A 22,539-nucleotide genomic window follows, 5' to 3' on the forward strand; every position below is an offset into this window, starting at 1 on the left:
CCTTGTAGCTGCCATTTTGTTTTTTCCACTTACGAATTTTATCTCAAGAGCGAAATGTTGATCTGAAATTTGACATGAATATATAATGTGCTATAAAGACTCAACTTTATAAAAATTCGAAAAATGTGGAAGTTCACAAATATTGAATTACTTGAGTTTTGACTCAAAGATACCCGGTCTGCGAATTTTCTGCTGGCGTGATGTTAGATTCATTCTAACAGTAACAGAAACGATAATTGCTCAACAATTTTCATATCGTGTTGCAGGATAATGATCTCTTCTAATATGTTATTAGAATGTGTGAAATAACGGATCTTGTAAGTAGTAACTTCCAACCAGTATTATTGGAATACAGGCTCCATAACATGCATATCTTCACAAATAATAAATAATAATAATTACAGAGGAGTCCAAGAAATTAAAAAAGTTCAGGTTCTCAGCGTCCCTTCTTCATTACTGTATTTGAAATCAGGAAATTACTTACCTACTACTACAAAATACAGATGTCTCCTATTTTTGTTACTGTCTGTTTTTATCTATTCCAAAAAAGTATAGTGTAGATAATAGTTATTTATATTGATAGAATCATAATCGTGAAAAGAACTCATTGAACTGATTGACTTCCAATTCAATTGACTGAATTGATTCGTTATTGTAATTTCAATAACATATTTATATCATCCAACTCTGAAGAATTAATCTGTTTTAATTACGGTAATAATATTGATTTTCACTGGTTTGGAGATTAAATTCAAACATGAAAACATCGTCAGTATAATAATATAATAATAATCTTTAATCAGTGATAATGATAATCATCAGTGTAATGATCTTTATTGGAATCTGATGACAAAATAACACTAGTTTAATTTGAAGACTTCAAAACAGTTTTGAACATAATTTATAACTTTGCTGTCTTCCATCTTAAAATAATGTGCAATGCCATTTTTATTTTAAAAATATGCAATGTTCAAGAAATCGTAGAATAACCGTACAGTGATGATATAAATACTGTACATAAATACAAATGATAGAATGCATAGCAGAGGTAGCATGTTTTTCGCTAACATATTATTTGAAATTAAATTATTGCATCGATCATTCCTATAATAATATATTATTATTGATCATTGAATTTTTGATAATGTTCAAAAGCACAAGTTGCAAACTAAATATAAGTAGAAATATACAATCATCATAAAAATAAATACATTACATAATAACAATAATAATACAATACAGAAATATATAGTTGCCTCAAACATTCTCATAGAAAGCATAGAAAAGCTGACGATAGAATATAGCTATTATCATAGTTGAAGTTAATAATTTAGATAAATTAATTCTTTCTCACCGGAGATTGAACTAGGCTATATCAATATCACAGTCTTTTTTTCAAAATATTGTAATATTTTTTAACACAAAATAATGTTATGATTCATCTTTCATCTCATGAAAATTGGATTACTATTAATACATAATAATTTTCATTAATATTATTATTTGTGACTTTTCATAGGTAAAAATTCTGATTTGCTATTCAATCCCCAACATTATCTAACGCAAGTTGATCAATGAAACGATAAAATTTTCAGCTGATCCATTTGGAAGTGAATACTTGCAATGCAATGGATGAAAGTCAAGGAATTGGAGAGCAATAAATATCTAATTCTAAAAGCATAGTCCTTACAGAGCAAATACCACTACGACTCATGGAAATTTGGATGGAGAATTGATTAATGATAAATAGATTGACAGCATAGGTATCCTATATATTAAGCGAGCAATTTCTGTATATCTGGTTATTTATGTTCAACGAATCTCGAAAACGGCTCTAACGATTTTCACAAATTTGGAACATAGTAGGTTTATGAAATAAAAATTCGATTGCACTAGGTCTCATCCCTGGGAAAACTCGCTGAAGGACATGAAAAGGATAACAATTATTCATCCTTGGAAAAACAGATGATAATTTCGTCGTCTGTCGAAACAAAAGATGCGTGTGTGGGACAGAAAAAGAATTATTTCCAGCTGTGTAATCAATCTGCGAGGAATATTATCTACACCTTTTCCAATTTTATTTGAGAAAGTATCAACTTAATTTGAGAAAGTATCAATTGTTTTTGAGAATAGTCACTTGTAATATTGAGAAAATTTCAGATATAGATGAGAATAGGCAATTGTATATGGAAAGTCATCACATGTAATTGAGAATAATGAATTGTATTTGAGAAATCATCAAATTTATGAGAAGATATGAGTTGAAAATGAGAGAAATTTTCCCATTGACATGTCGTGACTCTTCTGTAGCCTAAAGTGCAGGTTTGATTTGAGCAGGAAAGGACACTGCGGTACTACCTATGTACACAGTATTACAACTATCATAGGCTTTGGATGGGGGAAAATTAATATTTTCAATGGTGAATGTATTTCCCCTGTACTGTTTACGAATGATTAATGAGGATTATTAATTCTATGTATGTATTGGCAACGCAACTTTTGTCTCCAAACATTTCGTGAAACATTGCACTTGATGAAGATCAAATTCTCTATGTTCACGGCACAATTGAACTTTATCATCAATCGATTGAATCTCTTGATCAAACAATTCGGCAATTCTTCAATGGATTTTGGGGCTTGAAAATAATGTTTTATTCAAAAACTAAACGTTTTATTGGAATTTGAAATATATTATCAAATTATTTTATATGAGCACAGTTATGAAAAATATAAGTACTGGATGTACTGGTTTTTTAAAAACATTTCCCAATTACAACTGACAACTTCTCGATTTCAAATCGTATGTCCTCAAATTGAAATGATACTTTCTCAAATAAAATTCACTATTCTCAATTACAAGTGATGACTTCTCCAATACAATTGACTATTCTCATTTACATCTGACGTTTCCTCAAATACTAATGACTATTCTCAATTATTACAATTTATACTTTCTCAAATACAGTTGGAAAAGGTGTAGAAATTTTCATCGATTTGATCAAAATATCTGATTTGTTGACATGACATGATAATCATTTTAAACTAGCAGAGTATATAATAATTTTCAAAGTTAATCATTATTTGACAATTTTAAGTGATTAGTGAGTGTTATTTTGTTACCTATTCAATTTGGTTTGTAAATGATCGAAATTAGAACTTCTTTGTTCTCAAATGTTTGGACTAAAAATTGAACCTGAATCAAAGTGTATGGAACATAACCTACTTTCTGGACTATTTATAGTGTATAAATCAAAATTTGGGGAAGAAACAGTTTGGACTGTGCTGTTAGTTTTCCCCAATCATTTTAAAGAATTGTGTTCTGATTATCAATAGTTTATGAATAAATAACAAGCGAAGCTCGGTGCCTCGATAATTGTAGATCAATTACCGTATGCATGATCATATTGATATTTTCTCATAATTTTTTTTTCGTGTACCATGTCTGATGAAATACATGATCTATCTAAATTCTGAAACATAATCTAAAATGGATATATTATTATAATATTTTCAATATGTATTATTCTGAGTATTTACTATTATATTAATACACATCTCTCTTATCCCAATGCTAGGTTGAAATGTATACGGTATGATTGGAAATTCTCTGTTTCTCTCTTAACCACCAACATATACTATCTTCCAGCTCATCAATACTTTATTCATGATCAATTTTTTCCCGATCAAAATATCCCCAGTGTTCAGAGAATAATTAAATTCATATGAGTATAGAACAATTTAACAAGATTTCAGGAACACTCATTTTCGAATCGTAGACTTTAATAAATCATTAGAAATGACTCAATGTCTGCAATAATTGAATCATCATTCATCGAAACTCAACTTGAAATTCAATGAAATTATACAATACTGTAAACAGTCCAACGAGTTTTGAAAATCAACTAAGTTTCTCTGCAGGAATGGCCAGCACATACTTGAAATATTCCATTGTCCAACGTGGAAACCAAAGAAAACTTATATTTTCTATATTGTTTGCTGGTTGCATGGTACATTTCAACGTACAATGTGTAGAAACCAATGAAAACTTTTCATAACAAGTAGCAGTTTCACTACTATAATATTGAGGTTCCACTAGTAAAGCTATACTTTCCATAGTAGTCCTATTTATAGCTTCCACAAATAGATGACTAGAGATCATTCTATGATCTGTCCGAATTTCAGAATTGGTTTCTAAAGCCCTGTCTAGGCACAGGGCCTTTGCGTACATTGCTGTCTATCCATTGAAGGTAGGGTGTGATGGGAGTGTAGACCCTGGTGCCCACCCCTTCTGCCGCTTGAACCCCCGCCAGAACTCCGTCGCATCTCAACGGCAAGCCCATTGTACCCGAAGACGAGCCCTGCAACATTCAAATCATATCAAATTTATTGTTTCATAGAATAAAACATCATAGCATATAAAGAAGATGAACATTTAATATAATTATATTGGATCGATATAGGCTATCTATCAAGCTATCTAGCTATCTATCAAGGTTAAAGAGGGACACTTGACTTATTCGTGGTTCAAAATTGGGAAAGTGCTAGTTAGGAAAAGACAGGACTCACCCGTGAAAAAAATCACATGCAAACAAGACCTAACAAACATCTGTCCCATAAACCCAGCCGGTAATACTAAGTAGTGATAAATTACACAATGAAAAGTGTGCCAAGCTCCATGAACCTGTTCAAAGGACTGAAGAGAAGAGATGAATTTTGGTTTCAATTTATTTTCTTCCTTTTCTTATTATTCATATTTAAAAATATTGTTGGACTCATTTAATTTAGCAGCAGTGAATGAAGTGTTGTTTCTAAAACTCTTTGAGACTTATTAGTACTATGCACGATAATATTTAAATTGATAACGACTATCTCATATCACACTTAGTCTATATATTCATCCACAGGACGATAACTCAAGGTTTAATCTTTTATTGAACTTATATTCCCAAATTTATCTCATGTTATGTAAGTGGAAACACTTAACGCAACTCGACACTTGCGAGATGAGCTGGTTTATATCTCTATTTTTATTCTCATTTTTTTTCTTTTCCCCACAAAATATTTTTTCCTCTATCCAACTTAACAATCCCCCTTATTTTTCTTACTTAGATTAAGCATAATTAGTCATCTCAGAGTAAGTTCTCCATTAAAATAATTTGAAGTTAAGAATTCTGATGATTATATTAAATAATTTTGATCAAGAAGTTATCAACGAATGTTATGACACTGTAGAAGTTGAAGATATTTTCGAATTTTCACCCCTCAAATTTACCAGGTTCAACTGGTAAATTCCCACTAAACATAATCCATTTGAATATCCGTAGTTTGAACAAAAATTTTCATGAATTCGCATATATAATTCATAATTCTAAAGTACAGTATGAAGTAATAGTGCTATCCGAAACATGGGTTACAGCAGATCACGTATTTCAGTATTGTTTGAACGGATATTCTGTATTCAATTCACCAGCTCACTTGAATAAATGTAATGGTATATGTGTGTTCATGAAGAATAATCTTAAGGTTGAAAAGTTAGCCCATACTATGGTCGAAGTCAAATCTAAATCTATGGATGTACAGTTATCGAATAGGAAGCGTCACCGTTATCTCTTTTTACAGGTCACCTTCCTCATCTACTATAATTTATTTATTTATCAATGAGCTAAATGATCATCTGCGAATCATCAAAAATAAAGAAAATGTTATCATAATCGGCGAAGTCAATATAAATTTATGTGACAACTCTAGTTTGACAAATTACTATTGTGGAATGTTACATTTAAATGGCTTCAAGTCTTATATTAACAAGCCTACTAGAGTACAAAACAACGCAGTTTCATGTTTAGACCATATATTATTTAAAAATGATTCCCTAGCCAATTTCAATATCACAAGTTGTATAATCAAAACTAGTATAACCGATCACTATTCTATTACTTTCCATCTTGATCTCGCTTCTAAAAAATCAGATTCTTCCAATAATAAAAACTCAATTGAAAAAATAGACTACCTGTAACTCCTTGGATATTTGCGTGATGAAGATTGGGAAAATGTTTATAGCAGCCTGAATATTGAGGAACTAATGCAGCATTTTATATGTAAACTAAAATTCCATTAAAAAACTCAACAAAAGTGACTAACTCAAAGCATAAACAGAACCCCTTCAAGGATTGGATTAGTCCTGGATTAATAAAATCCATAAGATCAATAGATAAAATGTATAGGAAAAATTAAAGAACCCTTCTAATCATGTTCTCAAAAATGAATATAAATGCTATAGAAACATCTTGAATAAACTGATTAGAGATGCAAAATTGAACTATTACGAGAATAAAATATCTCAACATAGGACTGACAGAGAAGTTTGGCTATAAATTAATGACTCATTAGACAATAAAAAGAAAACTCAACCCAAGAAAATTGATCCCCGTATTTTGAATAAACACTTTACAGAAGTTAGCAAAACATACGCTGAAAAGTTAATAGCAGAAAATCTAAATGTACCTAGGCGTTTCCATGGCCCTAATAACAGTAATCCTCCCATAAATTCCTTTTTTCTCTTTCCAACTAATAATGTAGATGATGTAATTACAATGATAAATGACCTGGAAAATAACTCTTCACCGGGTATAGATGGTATAAATAATACCTGTTTGAAAAAAATATCTGCCTACATAGCAAAACCTCTTGAATTTATAATAAATAAGTGCTTCGAGCATGGTCATTTCCCTACTGAATTCAAAGTAGCCAAGATAGTTTCAATACATAAGGGTGGTGACGTAAATGAATCCATCCAATTATCGCCCCATTAGCTTAATCAGTAGCTTATCAAAAATAATGGAGAAAATAATTAAAGTAAGGCTAATAAAATATCTGAATAAACATAACATTATCCATAAGAATCAATACGGCTTCCAATCCTATAAAAGCATTGAAGATGCAATTGCCCACCTCGTTAAAATTATTTTACATAATTTCTCTGATAATAAGAAAACTCTTACAGTATTCCTTGACCTGGCCAAAGCCTTCGATACTGTCCCACATAAAACACTATTAACCAAACTAGAAAATATAGGAATTCGTGGAGTCTGCTTAGGTTTATTTAAAAGCTATTTACAAGGAAGATCTCAGATCATCCACTCTTACAGCCATAATATCACAGACCACAGAAATTTATTAGAGTATGGAGTCCCTCAGGGGACTGTCTTATCTCCAATTCTATTTTTAATATACATAAATGATTTACTATGCCTTGATAATTATAGACAAGGGATGTGTTCTCTCTTTTGCAGACGACACAACCTTAACATTCACAGGCTCAACTTGGGACGAGGTGATTGGGAGTGCTGTGATGGGCTAAGGAATGTTCGATCTTGGTTGTCTGACCATTTGCTGACATTGAATGAGAAAAAGAGTGTTTTTATGCAATTCTCTCCCAGTACCAGATCACTGAATTCCAACTTGTATGTAAGAATACATAGAGAAAACTGTCCCATAATGTTCCTACAACAATGCAACTGTCCAGCTCTAGAGAGGGTACAGAAAAGTGAGGTATCTAGGGATAACATTGGATCCTCATTTAAGGTGGAAACACCATATCAATGATAAATGCCAAAAGCTGAAACATATAATTCATAAATTCTATAATATTAATAAATTAAATAATAAAAATATAATAAGATTGATATATTTTGCCTATGCACAGTCTGTGCTCCAATATGGAATCTTGATTTGGGGTGGGGCTTTCAACTGCATTTCAATAAAATGTTTATTGTCCAAAAAAATATACTTAGAGCTGCCTTGGGTAAGCCTTGACTGTATCCCAGTGCCGAGCTTTTCAAAGAAATGAGCGTTCTCACTCTAAAACAGCTTTATGTCAAGAGCTTAATCCTATTCATAAATAAGAATTCAGAATCATTTACCACCCACCCAAAATTCATACAATATACGAAGCCTAAGAGTAGAATGTCCCCGAACTGATCTATCCATTTGCAGAAAACAATATATGTATAATTGTAATAGAATTTTTAATAGTATTCCACAAAATTTCATCACATCCAGGCTGGTTGGGCATGTTAAAAAACGTATAGAAAATTGGATCCGCACCGATCTAAACTCTGTCATGTCTCTTTTTAACTGAGCTCAGCACCTATCTTTTTCTATCCCCACCAATTGTATCCTTATGCTTTTATCAAGTCTTCTTTTTCTGCACAACCTCATATCTTGTTTCGTACTACCACATTATGATGTCAAATATTTAAGTTTTACATTGTTATACTATGGAAATCTTCGAGTATATCTCCAGTCTAAGAATCTTTTTGCTAAAAATTTATGTAAAAATCTTCAACACTCGGCCTCTGCGCACAGGTTTTTCTATCTTTCAGGGACCCTCCTTATATAAATTACTGATTATAATACCTACTGTAGGCTATATAACTATTAAGTGATGTTTATACTTTAAGTTTTAAACTTTTCAATTATCATTAAGGATGAATAAATTTGAATTTGAATTTGAATTTGAATCTGCTTCAACTACTCAAATCATAACTATTGAAATATACCATGTAGCCTACATATTTCACATTACATCATAGTCATAGCAGTCCTAAAAATCGTGAATAATAGAATGATGAAGAAACTGTAGCTTAAATCATCATGAATTCTCAAAATAAGCATTCACTATCAATATCAGAAACAAGAGAAACTAACTTCAAATTTCAATCTAAAATATAGCTACCACCTTAAATTACCACCAAGTAACTAAGTTAAAGTCAAAAGTCAAAGTCAAAATCTTTATTGTTGAAAACATTTAACAATGTTATAACAACGTCAGAACAGTAGCTAAAAATTACAGAAGAATAAGGTTAAAATTATACAAATGATACAAGAAACATGTAACAGTAGCAAACTTAAAGACACTCTAACTCTCTCTACTTATTGTAAAATCAGAATTCAAATAATCTTCAATAGAGTAAAAACACTTTTCAATCAGTATTTTCTTTATAAAAGACTTAAAATGATTTTTATCCATAATTCTAACCTCAAATGGTAATTTATTAAACAGCTTAATAGTCATGTAACGCCAATTTTTCTGAGCATTAGTCCAATAGTGAGAGTCAATCCTTATATTTAGCCTACTTCTTGTATTGTAATCGTGAGTCTCGGCATTCAGAGTATATTTGTGCACATGCTTCCTCATATATAACAAGCATGTAAATATATATAGAGAGGGAAGAGTCAACATTTTTAAGTTGAAGAAAAGGGGCTTACAAGTTGCCAGTGGTGGCGCATGACAAATTATTCTTATTGCTTTCTTCTGAAGCTTGAAGAGTGTCGGTGACATAGAGCTATTTCCCCACAATTGAATACCGTATGCCAAATGACTATAAATATGAGCATAATATACATTTATCATCACCTCATGTCTTACAATATTTCTTAACCTACGTAACATGAAAATTCCCTTTGCAAGCTTACTACATACATCAAGAACATGATCTTTCCAATTAAGATTGGTGTCAAGTGTTAATCCTAGAAATTTGAAGGAACTGAGTTTTTCTGATTTTCTGCTGAAAGTGAATTGCAGGTCCTTTGTTTTAAGCTTGTCAAGACATAGAGCGTTAGAAGCACACCAATCTTCAATTGCTGTTGTGCAATTCTCAGTTGTAGTGTTGATTGAAGCTTCATTAAGACCACTAACTCTTAGTCCTAAATCATCTGCAAAAAGGTATGGGTGACTATCATTACAACATTCATTGATAAAATTAGGCAAGTCATTTATATAGATTATAAATAGAAGTGGTCCAGTATAGATCCCTGTGGGACCCCGAAATTTATCATCTCACCACTTGAGAATTCCCCATTTTCAATTACATATTGTAGCCTGTTGCTGAGATAGGAGTCAATGAGATTTACTGCTGCCCTGTCAAGACCATAGTAAGATAGCTTATCACATAATTTTCCATGCTCTACTGTGTCAAATGCACGTGACAGATCAAGGATCTTAGATTAACTTTTCTCTTTTGTTCCAAACTACTTATAATATCATGTACTAGATCCAACACATTGTCGCATGTACTCAAGTTTTTTCTGAATCCGTACTGATTTTTTGATAGTAATTTGCTATTTTCGAAGTATTCAGCTAGTTGCTTGTGGAGGAGCTTTTCAAATATCTTGGAAAATATCTGCACTATGCAAATGGGTCTGTAATTTTCTATTTTCGACTTGTCACCTTTCTTATGAGTAGGCATCATTTTAACTTTTTTTAGGCCGTCAGGGAATATGCCAAAGTCTATACATTTATTGAATAAGTGTGTCAATACTTCAGAGACCCTATTAGCAGCTAATTTCACAATAAAAGAGTTTAAGCCATATACATCTAAGCAGTTACTGTTACCTATTCCATTAATAGCAGCAAATACCTCTTCAACTTTAACATGACTGAAGCTGAACTTCGTAACTGGTTGTGGTATTTTCTTGACATAATAGCTGGAATCAAATTGCTCTTGGGAATGGTTCCTATCTGCTTGTCCACTCTATCTATAAAAAATCTATTTTTGTCATTGATTGGCATATCACATTCAATTTTGGAAGATTTACTATTCCTACAAACATGTCTGTTAACTATTTCCCAAGCCGCTTTAGTTTTGTTTTTACTATCTGAAATAAATTTACTGTTAAATTCAAGTTTGGCTTTTTTCATTGCTAATTTATATTGCTTTTTACTATTATTATACTCCTCTTTTATTGTGTTTGAATAGCAGTGTTTTTGATTCACTTGGAACCTATGTAAAATGAATTGAATTGTTTAAATTCAATTAAATTCTAAATACGGTATATTATTTTCACTGCTCCCTTAGTTATTTTATTGCATACAACGTTCAACTAGTCTAAGTAGTAGGCTAATGCTTCTATTGTATAATTTCAATATTATAAACTGAAGTATTGTTTTGTATGTTATTCTTCAAATAGATGGATTATACTGCTGAAAAATGAATTAATCAGAATAGTATATCTAAACTTATTTATAGTATAGGTACTAAAACATAAAGTCAAAGTAGTTCAAAAACTCTAGGTTCAACTAGTTGAAGTAGTATACAAGCTAATGCTTCTATTGTATAATTTGAATATTATAAACTGAAGTATTTCCTGTATGTTATTCTTCAAATAGATGGATTTTACTGCTGAAAAATGAATTAATCAGAAAAGTATCTTTAACCCTATTAATAGGTTAGTATAAGTACTAAAATAAAAAAATTGCATTTTATTAAAATTCCAGTTTGGACGACAACCAAAGGCTTCTGAATCTGAACTTTATTACAAACTGATGAGAGATATATACATAAATATAGCACAACCTACTGTTGTATTGAAATTGGATTATTTCAGTACTAATGTATGAGGTTTATTGTCTTTTATTTCAAGTTAGTATTTTTCAGTGTAAATTTTATAAGATAAGAAATGAATTTTATTTATTTCCAGCAATTTTTAGTCTTCAAAGCTTATCAGGAAAATAATTCTCTCCCCACATACTGATTAATAGTCTAAGTGAAGATACAGCCCATTTTTAATTTTCTCAATGTTTTTTTAACAATTTATTATGTATTTACTGTTGTGGGAATAAATTTAATTGAATTTATTGAATTGATATACTGTAACTACTATACGTAAAGCCTATGGTATCTGTAAACTACATAGTAGAGAAATTAATCAATGTTGTTTTTTATGTCGTTATGAGATAAAACAAATATTTTGAAGGATAAAATTATTGAATATGACCAAATTAAAAAACATGATTGGAATATTCTAGAAAATATTATACCGTATGCTAGGTTGAATAATCAAATGATATTATGAACATTAGTTTCAGGAACAAAAGTGGAGAAAAATGAGCTGAAGATTGATTTATACCTTCATCATAAAAACGAGACAATATTAGATATTAAGTGTTTTTTCATGCATTTTGAGACGATGTTTTTAGAGTGAACAGGGCAGGAAGCTCTCCAATTCACTATAATTGGGTTGGTACCAGAAAATAACGCCTGAAAAATGCTTGAAATGCCTAATATAAACTCGCCCTTAATGTTGTTCAAATTATGGTAAGGGTAGCATAGCTTGATTTCTTGAAATTGATGTCAAATATGACTTTTCATATTTATACATTTTAATTTGATATTATACATTGTTTGATATATATATATATATATATATATATATATAATATATATATATATATATATAGCACATAACAGAAAACACTTAAAAACTTACATTATAAACGGAAATTTTCGGGAACTGAGTCCCCTTTCTCAACCGAGCAGAGAGTGGTACAGTTTATATTATATCAAATGTATTTTTTCAGGAGTTTTTAATTTTTATGTTTTCCTTGTCTTTCCTAAAGAACTTTTGTTTCTTTCTACCCACATAGGGTTTTGTAAACTTCAATTTTATCATGCAAAATAATCACAATATTTAATATATTAATATTATTAATAATACTCCATGTATTGTGAAATGTATAATAGATTCATTTTGAATTTACCACTATCTTTCAGTTATATGGGAATTGAGTTTTCAGAGTGAAATAGGTATTTACAGCTTTTTGTAGGTAGTAAGAAGTGTATGATGAACACTATTGGATTCGACCAATGTCTAGAAATAATGAGTGGTTGATAACGTGTTTTGCACACCATATTCTAATTGAAATAGAATTTGAATTTGAAGGAGCACTCACCGTGCTCCTTGGTGACCAGGATGATGTGGGGCAAGGCAATGCAAGGAAGCTTCCAACTCCTGGTAGAAGCTCTGTGACTCCTTCACACACATCGCTAGCACCTGTCCAACATAAATTATTATATTGATGCATTTATAGAGGTGAGCTTTTGAAATTCTATGGAGTAAGTCAAAAAATTCCTGGTGATAGTTCTTTATGAAATATATTACTAGAAATCAATGTGCAGATCCGTCATCGTTTTTTATCGAGGAGTTTCAATTTTAAAGTTAGAAATCAAATCATTAATTATATTTTATTGACATAGAAATACTAACTCATGCATATGCTGATTTGGGCGTTATGTATGTAGTCTTGAAGTCTTGAATAAATAATGAATAGGAATATTTATTATGTGACATATTATACTGACGAGAGTCAGTAAACTACATTATACTACTATTTACTCACTACTTTATTACAAATTATAAAAACCTGGAGAAATGACACCTAAGGAACATGTTGCTTATTATTCAAAGAATGTGAATGATGCCACATTCACATTCTTTGAATAATGGAAAGGATGAAATCATCAAATAAATGTAGGCGTACTTGTATGAGCTCATTCATTGTGCTTATTCTAATTTATTAAAGTTATGAGCTAGTTTGAGAATAATCGGAATTGTGATTGTACAAGCTTTGATTTCATTGAAAACTACTCACCAGTGTGAACAGTGAACTGATAGAAAATATGATTAATGTTTTTTTTTCTGTAGTATAGACGTATTGGAAACTATGAAAAATTCCTCCAATAAAATTCTTGAACACGGCACTGGATTAAATACTGCATAGTATATGAATGTGATTACTTTCGTAGTTTTCCACATTTTTCACCTTATAAATATTATTATTGGAAAGAAACTATGAAAATTCCTCCAATAAAACTATTGAATAGTGAATTAAATATTATTGTAGAAGAAGGTGTTTCTTACAATTTGTCATCTCTTTTTCACATCTCAAAGTATCAATGTGAAAGAAATCGAAATGACTACGTTATTCAATATAATTCCTGAAAAATCATGATCCTGAAGAAGCCTGATCATGAGAATGTGATTTTTGAAACTTTTTACTTGCTCTTACCTCTCGAATGATGATAATAGCGTGAGTTAGAATGACTGAGAGGGTGAGTGGCACAGCGGTCCCCTTGGAACTCTTGATCAGCACGAGGCAAACATTCGCGGCACAGGTTCCAACCTAGACCTGGGTACAACCTAATCAAACCTAACAGCCAGAAAAAATATTAATAAATGGAATCGAAAATAGGATATAGAATCTATAATCTTGTAAATCTTGCAAACTCACCGAAACTTTGTTAAGATCATTCAAAGCATTTCAGAGATTGTATAAATCGCTAAAACAAAATTATATGAATCACTAAACAAAGAAATTCATTCCTGTGAAAGAAAACAGTGAATTTAGATAAATGAAATAAAAAAGTAAGAGAAAATGACTTGAAAATGGCATTAGTAGCCGAAACATGTGATAAAATAATTTTAAAGGATGCTCAGATTTATATTTTTATTTATATTAAATTAGCCCTAAAGAAAAAAGACGATAGTGAGAGGAACACTGAACAAAGAAATTCACCTCAGTGGAAATAACAGTGGAAAAAATATTAGAATAGAATATAGAATGGAATAATGGGTGTCTACAGAGTATTTCCACTGTGTCCTACACCATATGGAGTTTCAAATTTCAAACATACATCATAATCTCATTCCTATTCATTTTGCAACTCTCACATAAAATAATGCATTTGGAAGAAGTCATGAATTAATTTTTCACAATATTGTGACTTGAATCATCCATGATTGACAATGTACTTGGGCCTACTCATCAACAAATTTTATAAGTCATATAAGTAGGAGTTTCATCCTTTTTTCCAACTTTATAAATCATGACAGAGTAATTGTAAATTGTCGATGTATCTTCAGTATATTTAATGTTGAATATTCATCATTCAATCAACTAGTCATAGTGTTTGTTATTATTGTAAAGTGAAATTACTCCGTGCTGAAAAGAATAGATTTGATTATATTATTATTTATCAGGTTATCAGTTAAACAGGACACTCATATATTTCTACACCCTTTTCCTACATACTAAAAGCAACAAAAACTGAAACATGAGTTCTTGGCATATCTATTTCCGAGGAAATTTGACCATTACATGGAATGCATGTTTATTCGAATCATAACATGATTATAAAATATGAGCTAGTCGAGAATGAAGAATGAATAGAAAGTGGACAGCTACTGATCCGCACTATATCGTTCAGAAAATGACCCGCATTGTTATATCACTCATTCATATAGAATTTCCAACCAATTTCACAGTGAAAATAATATTGTAAAACACCGGCCAGATATAAAAGTTGGGCCAGATAAACAGTAGGCTAGTTGCAAGTTGTATGTATTTGAAAAAGAAATGTTCTTAGAGCAATGAGAAAAGTTATTGATTGAAAAAAGTCTTGTATAAAAATAATACATTATAATAGCAATAAACAGAAGCATTTGAAACAATTTTATGATTTCCACAAACAGACAAGTTTTGAATATTGTGCTAAAGTCTTCATTGTTGTGTAGTATGATGATAATAAATTTATTATTTGGAATTATTTGCTATTTTGACTGGAATTTTTATAAAATGTTAACTACTCACCTATATTATTGACTTCCAAATGCAGTGGATTTTCAACAGCTCTGAAGCTTTCATGAACGATTATTGTTCGCACACTGCCTCCCATTGACCATGAGTCAGAGCCTTCAGGACTTACACTTACGTTGAACATGCCCTTCCTGAATATCCTGTGAAAATAATTGAATCATAATACAAGAATTCACTCATCAGCTTCCGAATAAAGTTCAATGTGGAAAGAAAGGAATAGATAGCAGCCTAGCAAAAAATTGTCATTAATAATGGAAGAAGCATTAAACTTGCAAAAGTTATTAGAAGAGGAAAAAAGAGGCAATTTGATATTATTCATCTTACAGTCGACTCTTGATAATTCGAACATTCAGAATAGGTCCGTAGTCCCTCAAAAAACTCAATAATTCGAAAAGAATCGTTTATCTCGGTGCTCTCGATAATAAGAAAAATACAGAGACTATGACGATCACGCGATTATTCGAGGTTTCTCATAATTAGGTATTATCTCTCAATAATTCGAACTTCTAATGAGCTGAAATTCTTTTTATCCTGTTGTTTTAGTATACAACTTATTTGAAGTCTCTTTTTATAAGATAGTATAATAAATATAGCAGTAATAGAATATTCTACACTATTATTTGCTGCATGATTAAACTTGCAAAAACTAGCAACATTGAATCATAGGCTTTGCTGCGGTGTATTGAGCTCTTTTTAGGAGAGTATTTCAAGTATCTTAATATTAAATACTATCACACAAATGAAGTCGAATCAACTTTTGCAAGCAGAATAAGATAACAGACTTTTGAAAAAACGAATTAGCATAGCCTGATTGTTTTGTATTTTCTTTGGACAACATTAACTTTTTATCACAATTTTGGAGAGGAATAGTACAGGCTCAGACTAGTTATAATTTATTATATTATGATTGTAGTATTTTGTACAATAAATGAATAAACTTCATAATATTTTATGCTTTTCTTTTTATCCATTAATAATGTCATTTTTTATTACATTTCTTATCATATCCATTATTTTTTGATGGTTTCCACTTTTCTATGAGTTCAAACATTAGAAATGATGATTGGAAACATTTTTTCTCTCTTTTTAAACTTTCGAACTGTCAATAATTCGAAGTTTTTATCTCTGGTCACTTCAAATTCGTATTATCGAGGGTGATCGTATTTGAAACTTCATACAATAAGATTATCGATCATCTACAATATTATTCGATGAATTCCAGTACCAAGTAATTAACAGGGTTACTTGATAGTGATAAAAAATCCCTATTAAAATGAATCAACCATTTACCGCAGTATGGTTTTGAATTTTAGTCATGTTTTTTCAGTAATGTGTACAGTATCATTTTTTGTGATGAATATCATATTAAATAATTAGATTGTATTTTTTAGGGCTAGGTACTTTTGAATATGATTCGAAATACAGTAATTGCTATCATACGTTTTACTATTTATTCAATAAGCTCCTATAGGAAGAAATACGGATGAAAAGCAAGGATCGCTCAGGCCTGCTAATGAATTTTACAGGAAACACTGAAGTTTATTGAAACTCATATACATTTACTTCATTTTAATAATTTCAATTTAGAAAGAGAAGTTTTGGGTTAGTGCCTGTTTTTTCTTTCCAATATTGAAGGTAATATGTTTTATCGAATAAGAATGAATATATAAAATCACTTCACTTGTATGGCTACTTTATTAAAATCAATAAAAACATATAAACATGGAGTTACAATAACAATATAAAACAAGGAGTACCCTTCTATAAATGTATAAATGTTTCAAATACTGTTCAACTACTGTAGGCTATAGTTGAAATGTTTTAAAGTTTTAAAATGATTTAAATAAAGAGGGTACTACATGTTTCATATTGTTTTCATTAATTTTAATATATAAATATTATTCTTCACATCACTGCTATCACCCTTTGTACTTTATTATTTTTTATTGATGTACCGAAATTTCATTAAATCTCGGTTCAACTCATTTTAGCGATACAGTATGAAATACGGTAACCTCTCAAACCAAGTTGTGATTCAGGAAATGTCTGGAACAATGCAATACTTGTTCTATATTGTAGCAGTTCAACGGCTTGTGCTAAAAAAAGTATTTGAATTTGAAAGCATGCATTTGTCCCACTTTGCTAGACAAAGTTCAAGTTCTTTGTAACCCACATAACAATGTACAGTTTTTCCGAATAAGTAGCTCACGTTTGTAGTTGAAATCAACTTTTGTTCCGGTACTCAGTACTCTGCTATAGACGTTGTAGAGCATGTGAATGATTTATGTATCTTATAATGAATTATTTTCAATAATAAATCATCACATAACTTACATATATAAAATTTCCAATATCAATCTCTAAGAACAATCAATTTTTAATTTAATTTGAATAATTTTATTTGCCAAAAAAATACAAAAACTTTACAAAAAATAAATAAGTATATGCTACTGCACTCAACTAAAATAGATAAATGTAAATTTATTTAATTTTCAATAATATATTTCTAATGGCATTCCTAGCATAGACAATTAGTCTGTTCGCTAGCAATGAGTTGAGATTAAAAAATAATAATAATAATAATACAGTAATATATTCAGAAAAATAAATAATGATGTTCTCACATTTTGCAACATTTAATATGGAGCTTTCATATTTATTTTCAAAACCCTGGACCACAGATGAGAAATTAAAAAAAAATAACGGATTTCATTTTTATTATATTAGTTTTCTATGAATAATTTCATTTGAATTGCTAATTTTTTTTTGTTTACATTACTTAATCACAAAATTAAAACAATATTTTGAAAAAAATGTCAGATTTAACCCAGTAATCAATTAGAGTAATAAAGTTTTTATTTATTTTATGTGTTAACAAATTTCTAGGAGTTTTATTTATGAGAATATTGCAGTTGCGATCAAAATTAATTGCCTTCTGCTTACTGAGAGTCTGGAAAATGGAAAAGCGTATTGATTTGTAATTAGTGGTCGAGTATTGTAGTGAGTGCACGGGGTTGTGACAAGTGTTTGGCTTTATTAATAGATAGGATCAAGTTTTTAATATATTGTTGTCTGATCGTTAGGACGTTCATTTCTTGAAAAATGGCTCTACTGGGATAAATCCGAGGTTTACCCAAAGCTGCTCGGATCAAACATTTCTGTAGAGTGAAACTTTCTTCAAATGAGTATCATATGCACCACCCCACACCTCCAAACAGTAGGTGAAAAGGACATGTGCATATGCTAAATAGATATTTCTAATAATGGCACGGTTTGCTAACTGGTTTATTCTATAAAAAGTGTGAATCAGATACTTCAATTTATTACAGAGATATAGTGTATGTGCAGTCCATTTTAAATGATCGTCCAACATAACACCAAGGTATTTTATTGATTTTACTTTTCCTATTTCTGGACATGTGCAGTTGAAATTTTCATGACTTTCAGTACTGTGCAATTTCAGTTTTAGATTTGAGTTTGGTTGTCCATTTTCATTGGGAGAGAAGGTGATAAACTTGGTTTTTTTGTAATTTAAAGTCGAAATATGGCTTTTTAACCAAGTATGAATTGAATTTACATTTAGTCCCTTGTTGGCTGATTTAAAAATGTCATCCCAATTTCTATCATGGAACAGTAAGTCTGTGTCATCAGCAAATGAAATAATGTAACAGTTTGGGATATTTAGGTTGAGCAGGTCGTTAACATAGATGAGAAATAAAAGAGGAGATAGTACAGTTCCTTGAGGTAAACCAAAATTTCCAATTTTTTTGTATATTTGTTTTACCATTTACAGAAAGAATTTGGCTTCTATCAACAAGGTAGCTGGCGAACAATTTCAGAGCATCACCTCTAATACCTACCTACCACATGCCATCAGCTTTTCCAGCATAATCTCATGGGGCACAGTGTCAAATGCTTTAGCCAGATCTAGGAATACTACAAGGCTTTTTTTATTATTGTTAATAGAATCATCAACCATTTTTGTTAGTTCTACAATTAGGTACATCTGTTGTGGATTAATTTCTTTGGAAACCATATTGTCTTTTGTTTATAAAACTATTTTTGTCTAAAAAAATTGTGAGCCTGGCTTTTATTAATTTCTCTAAAATTTTGGAAAGGTTTGAAAGAAGACTTATTGGACGATAATTATTGGGATCATTTGGGTCTCCACCTTTATGTAATGCCTTTAACACTGCTAACTTGAATTCTTTTGGGAAATAGCTTTCCGAGAATCATCTATTCATTAAATTGGTTAAAGGTTTAGCGATGTTGAGTGCTACTTTTTTTCAGACATGTAGATGATATATCATCATGGCCGGGAGATGAACTGCTTTTTAATTTGTAAATTGTTGCTATGATTTCCTGTTCATTTGTTGGTTGAATGAAAAAGCTATTAAGGGGAGGATTGTTTGCCAGTACGTAAGGTCTAATGTTATTGATTTCGGGGTTATGACTAATATTTTCTATAATATTTTTTGCGTAGGTCGCACCAACCTGTGCAAATGATAATTTAGTTTATCGGCTTCAATTAATGTAGCTAATGTAGTAATGTAGCTAATGTAGCTATTTAATCGGCTTTAATTATGTAGGTACCTACCTTTTTCTTGTCTAGTAGCTCATTTATACAATCCGATGTTTTCCTTGTATTATTTTTATTTTTCTCTAGTTTGTCATTGAAATATCTTATTTTTTATTTTTCTATTATACAAGTATGTATTAGTTAGAGCATTTCGGTATTTTCTGTATTTCTCTTTTAATTCTACATTGAACGGCTGTTTAATGAATTGTTTGTACATCTTATCTCTGTTTCTCATTGAATGTAAAATACTTTGTGTGATCCATTTCTTTAGTGGTCTATTTTTATGAGATAATTTCAATACAGTATTGAATTAGTTATCAAGATGCTCTGTCCTTCAACCAAAAGCTATGATAATAATAATACAGAGGCGACCAAGAATCTGTATACACTGGGAACACTGATTGACAGTAAATGTGAGCAGAGCAAAATAATGTACTACAGCTATGCATCTCTCTTGGTATTGTGGTTCAATATTCACATTCAATATTGTACGTTAACCAGGACCCGGCTCCAGACTCCGCACTCAGAAGTCTGGAAAGCCAGAATCGATTTTTGGAAAGAAATTCATGTAAATAAGGACGTGAAATCTTTTTTAAAAATAATCAACCGTGGTCAAAAAAAATTTCATAAAGTTTATGTAGGTATGATTTTTTGTGGAGTGTAGAAATTATCTTCATGTTGTTGTAGAAGTCCTGTATCCTCTGAATAAATAAGACTCAATATTTTTTATATAGTAAGTACATTTTAATGTATTGTATGTTTTCCCACACTCTCAGGTGAACCTGGATGTTAAATCGATAACTCGGACCGGCTCTAGTTCCAGTGAGTCCGGATAATTGAGACTATGTAGCCTACACTGTAAGTGTAAAATTTTATTTGAGATGAAGATATCAACCGTCAGAGTTACATTTTTATGAACCTCTCTGTATAATTACAGCCAATGATTAATTCTTTCCTAATCGATGGAAATAATTGTGTTGGAGCTACACGGTATATATTCTATTTTCTCTTTTTTCATAATCACAACGGATTCAATATTATTTTATCTATTTCTTGGGCCTATAAGCAATTGCCTAGAACTGAGGAAATTATTCAGTCTTAGACATTATTGTGAGTTGAGCATTTTTTGACCAAAGTACTAGGCCCTAAAGCTTGTTCTATTATCAATTCAAGACCATTGTCTATCAATAATTAAAATATATTTTTAATTAACCGAGCGAAGTGAGGTCTAAGATTCAAGTTGACGGTTTGTCAATTCTCTTAATATTTAAATGTTTATATGTTGCGCATTTACGGCGAAACGCGGTAATGGATTTTCATGAAATTTGACAGGTATGTTTCTTTTTAAATTGCGCGTCGACGTATATACAAGGTTTTTTTTGGAAATTTTGTATTTCAAGGATAATATAAAAGGAAAAAGGTGCCTCATTTCGAAAATTTATCTTTCCATCAACGATAGTAAACAGTTTGACTATAATACTAGTAGTTCTGTGAACAGTAGACCTCACGCTCAGTAAGTTACATTGACCTGTTGTTATGTTTTCTCAGAAATTAATAAATAATTTATCAATTTAAAATGTCTAGAAAAAATCCTAAATAAACATAGAGCTTTCTGTCCTATCGTACCGTGACGTGTCGTCCCGGAATGTAACAGCGCTGAGCGCTGTTATCAGGTCTGGCTGCAACTGTCTACAACGTTGATGGAAAAACATATTTTCAAGATGTTCGATATTTTTGAACGGGTAGTATTATAGTCAACTGTCTACAACGTTGATGGAAAGATACATTATCAAAATGTTAGATGTTTTTGAACGAGTCAACTGTCTACAACTAACGTTGATGGAAAGATACATTTTCAAGATGTTCGATATTTTTGAACGGGTAGTATTTTAGTCCACTAAACAGCTGATTTATGATGAATAATTCTATAGTCTGATTTTTACTCTAATATTGGCGTATGAAGGAGGCTCCTCTTTTATTTAAACATTACTAAAAAATCTGGTGTGGTACACTCACACTACTTTCCTTGCTCATTGAACTATAAGCCTCATTATCAAACGAGAATAATTTAGGGGAGTAACATAATGACGATTGACGGCAACATATTTGCAACTACGATCAGACTACTGTATATGTGTATATACAATTGTTTTCAGAGTACTTTTTCCTTCATGTAAATTGTGAAATTCGATTTTTTTTTGAAATTCGTCAAAACAGCTGTTCTACAGATGAAATATCTTGACTATGACTGTGTTTTTTTATAAACTGCTCTACCTACCCACGGTATATGGAAGAAGAAAAAGTAAAAACCGTGTACCTACCTATCTCATGCACGAGAAGGAGGTTACAAGTCCATTTCTCAAGGATTGGGTGGACCCCCCATTAGTACCCCAGGAAAAAGACTCATGTCAGTTGATAGAGCTAATAAATAACTATACAGGGTATGGATTTGGAAAAAACCGTTAGAGCCGTTTTTGAGAAAATCGTGAAAAACATGGTTTTTTAGTCATTATCCGCCATTTTT

At 30.9% G+C, this 22,539-nt stretch overlaps 1 protein-coding gene across 3 annotated transcripts in view; it reads right to left on the bottom strand.

Moving 5' to 3' along the window:
* Positions 1–764: 764 nt before the first annotated feature.
* Positions 765–22,539, bottom strand: part of LOC111060957 — a 95,838-nt gene continuing 74,063 nt past the window's right edge. For 2 of the 3 annotated variants that reach the window (XM_039427381.1, XM_039427382.1), the window contains 4 exons: positions 15,431–15,576; positions 13,850–13,990; positions 12,734–12,834; positions 3,422–4,358 (listed from right to left, as the gene is read on the bottom strand). In XM_039427381.1, coding sequence (XP_039283315.1) covers positions 4,179–4,358; positions 12,734–12,834; positions 13,850–13,990; positions 15,431–15,576 — 568 coding nt within the window. In that variant the 3' untranslated portion in view covers positions 3,422–4,178. Of the gene's footprint in view, positions 4,359–12,733; positions 12,835–13,849; positions 13,991–15,430; positions 15,577–22,539 lie in introns of all 3 variants that reach the window. The other variant, XM_039427383.1, reaches the window with a different exon arrangement.

Source organism: Nilaparvata lugens, chromosome 4 (genome assembly GCF_014356525.2).
Source record: "Nilaparvata lugens isolate BPH chromosome 4, ASM1435652v1, whole genome shotgun sequence".
Taxonomy (NCBI): Eukaryota; Metazoa; Arthropoda; class Insecta; order Hemiptera; family Delphacidae; genus Nilaparvata; species Nilaparvata lugens.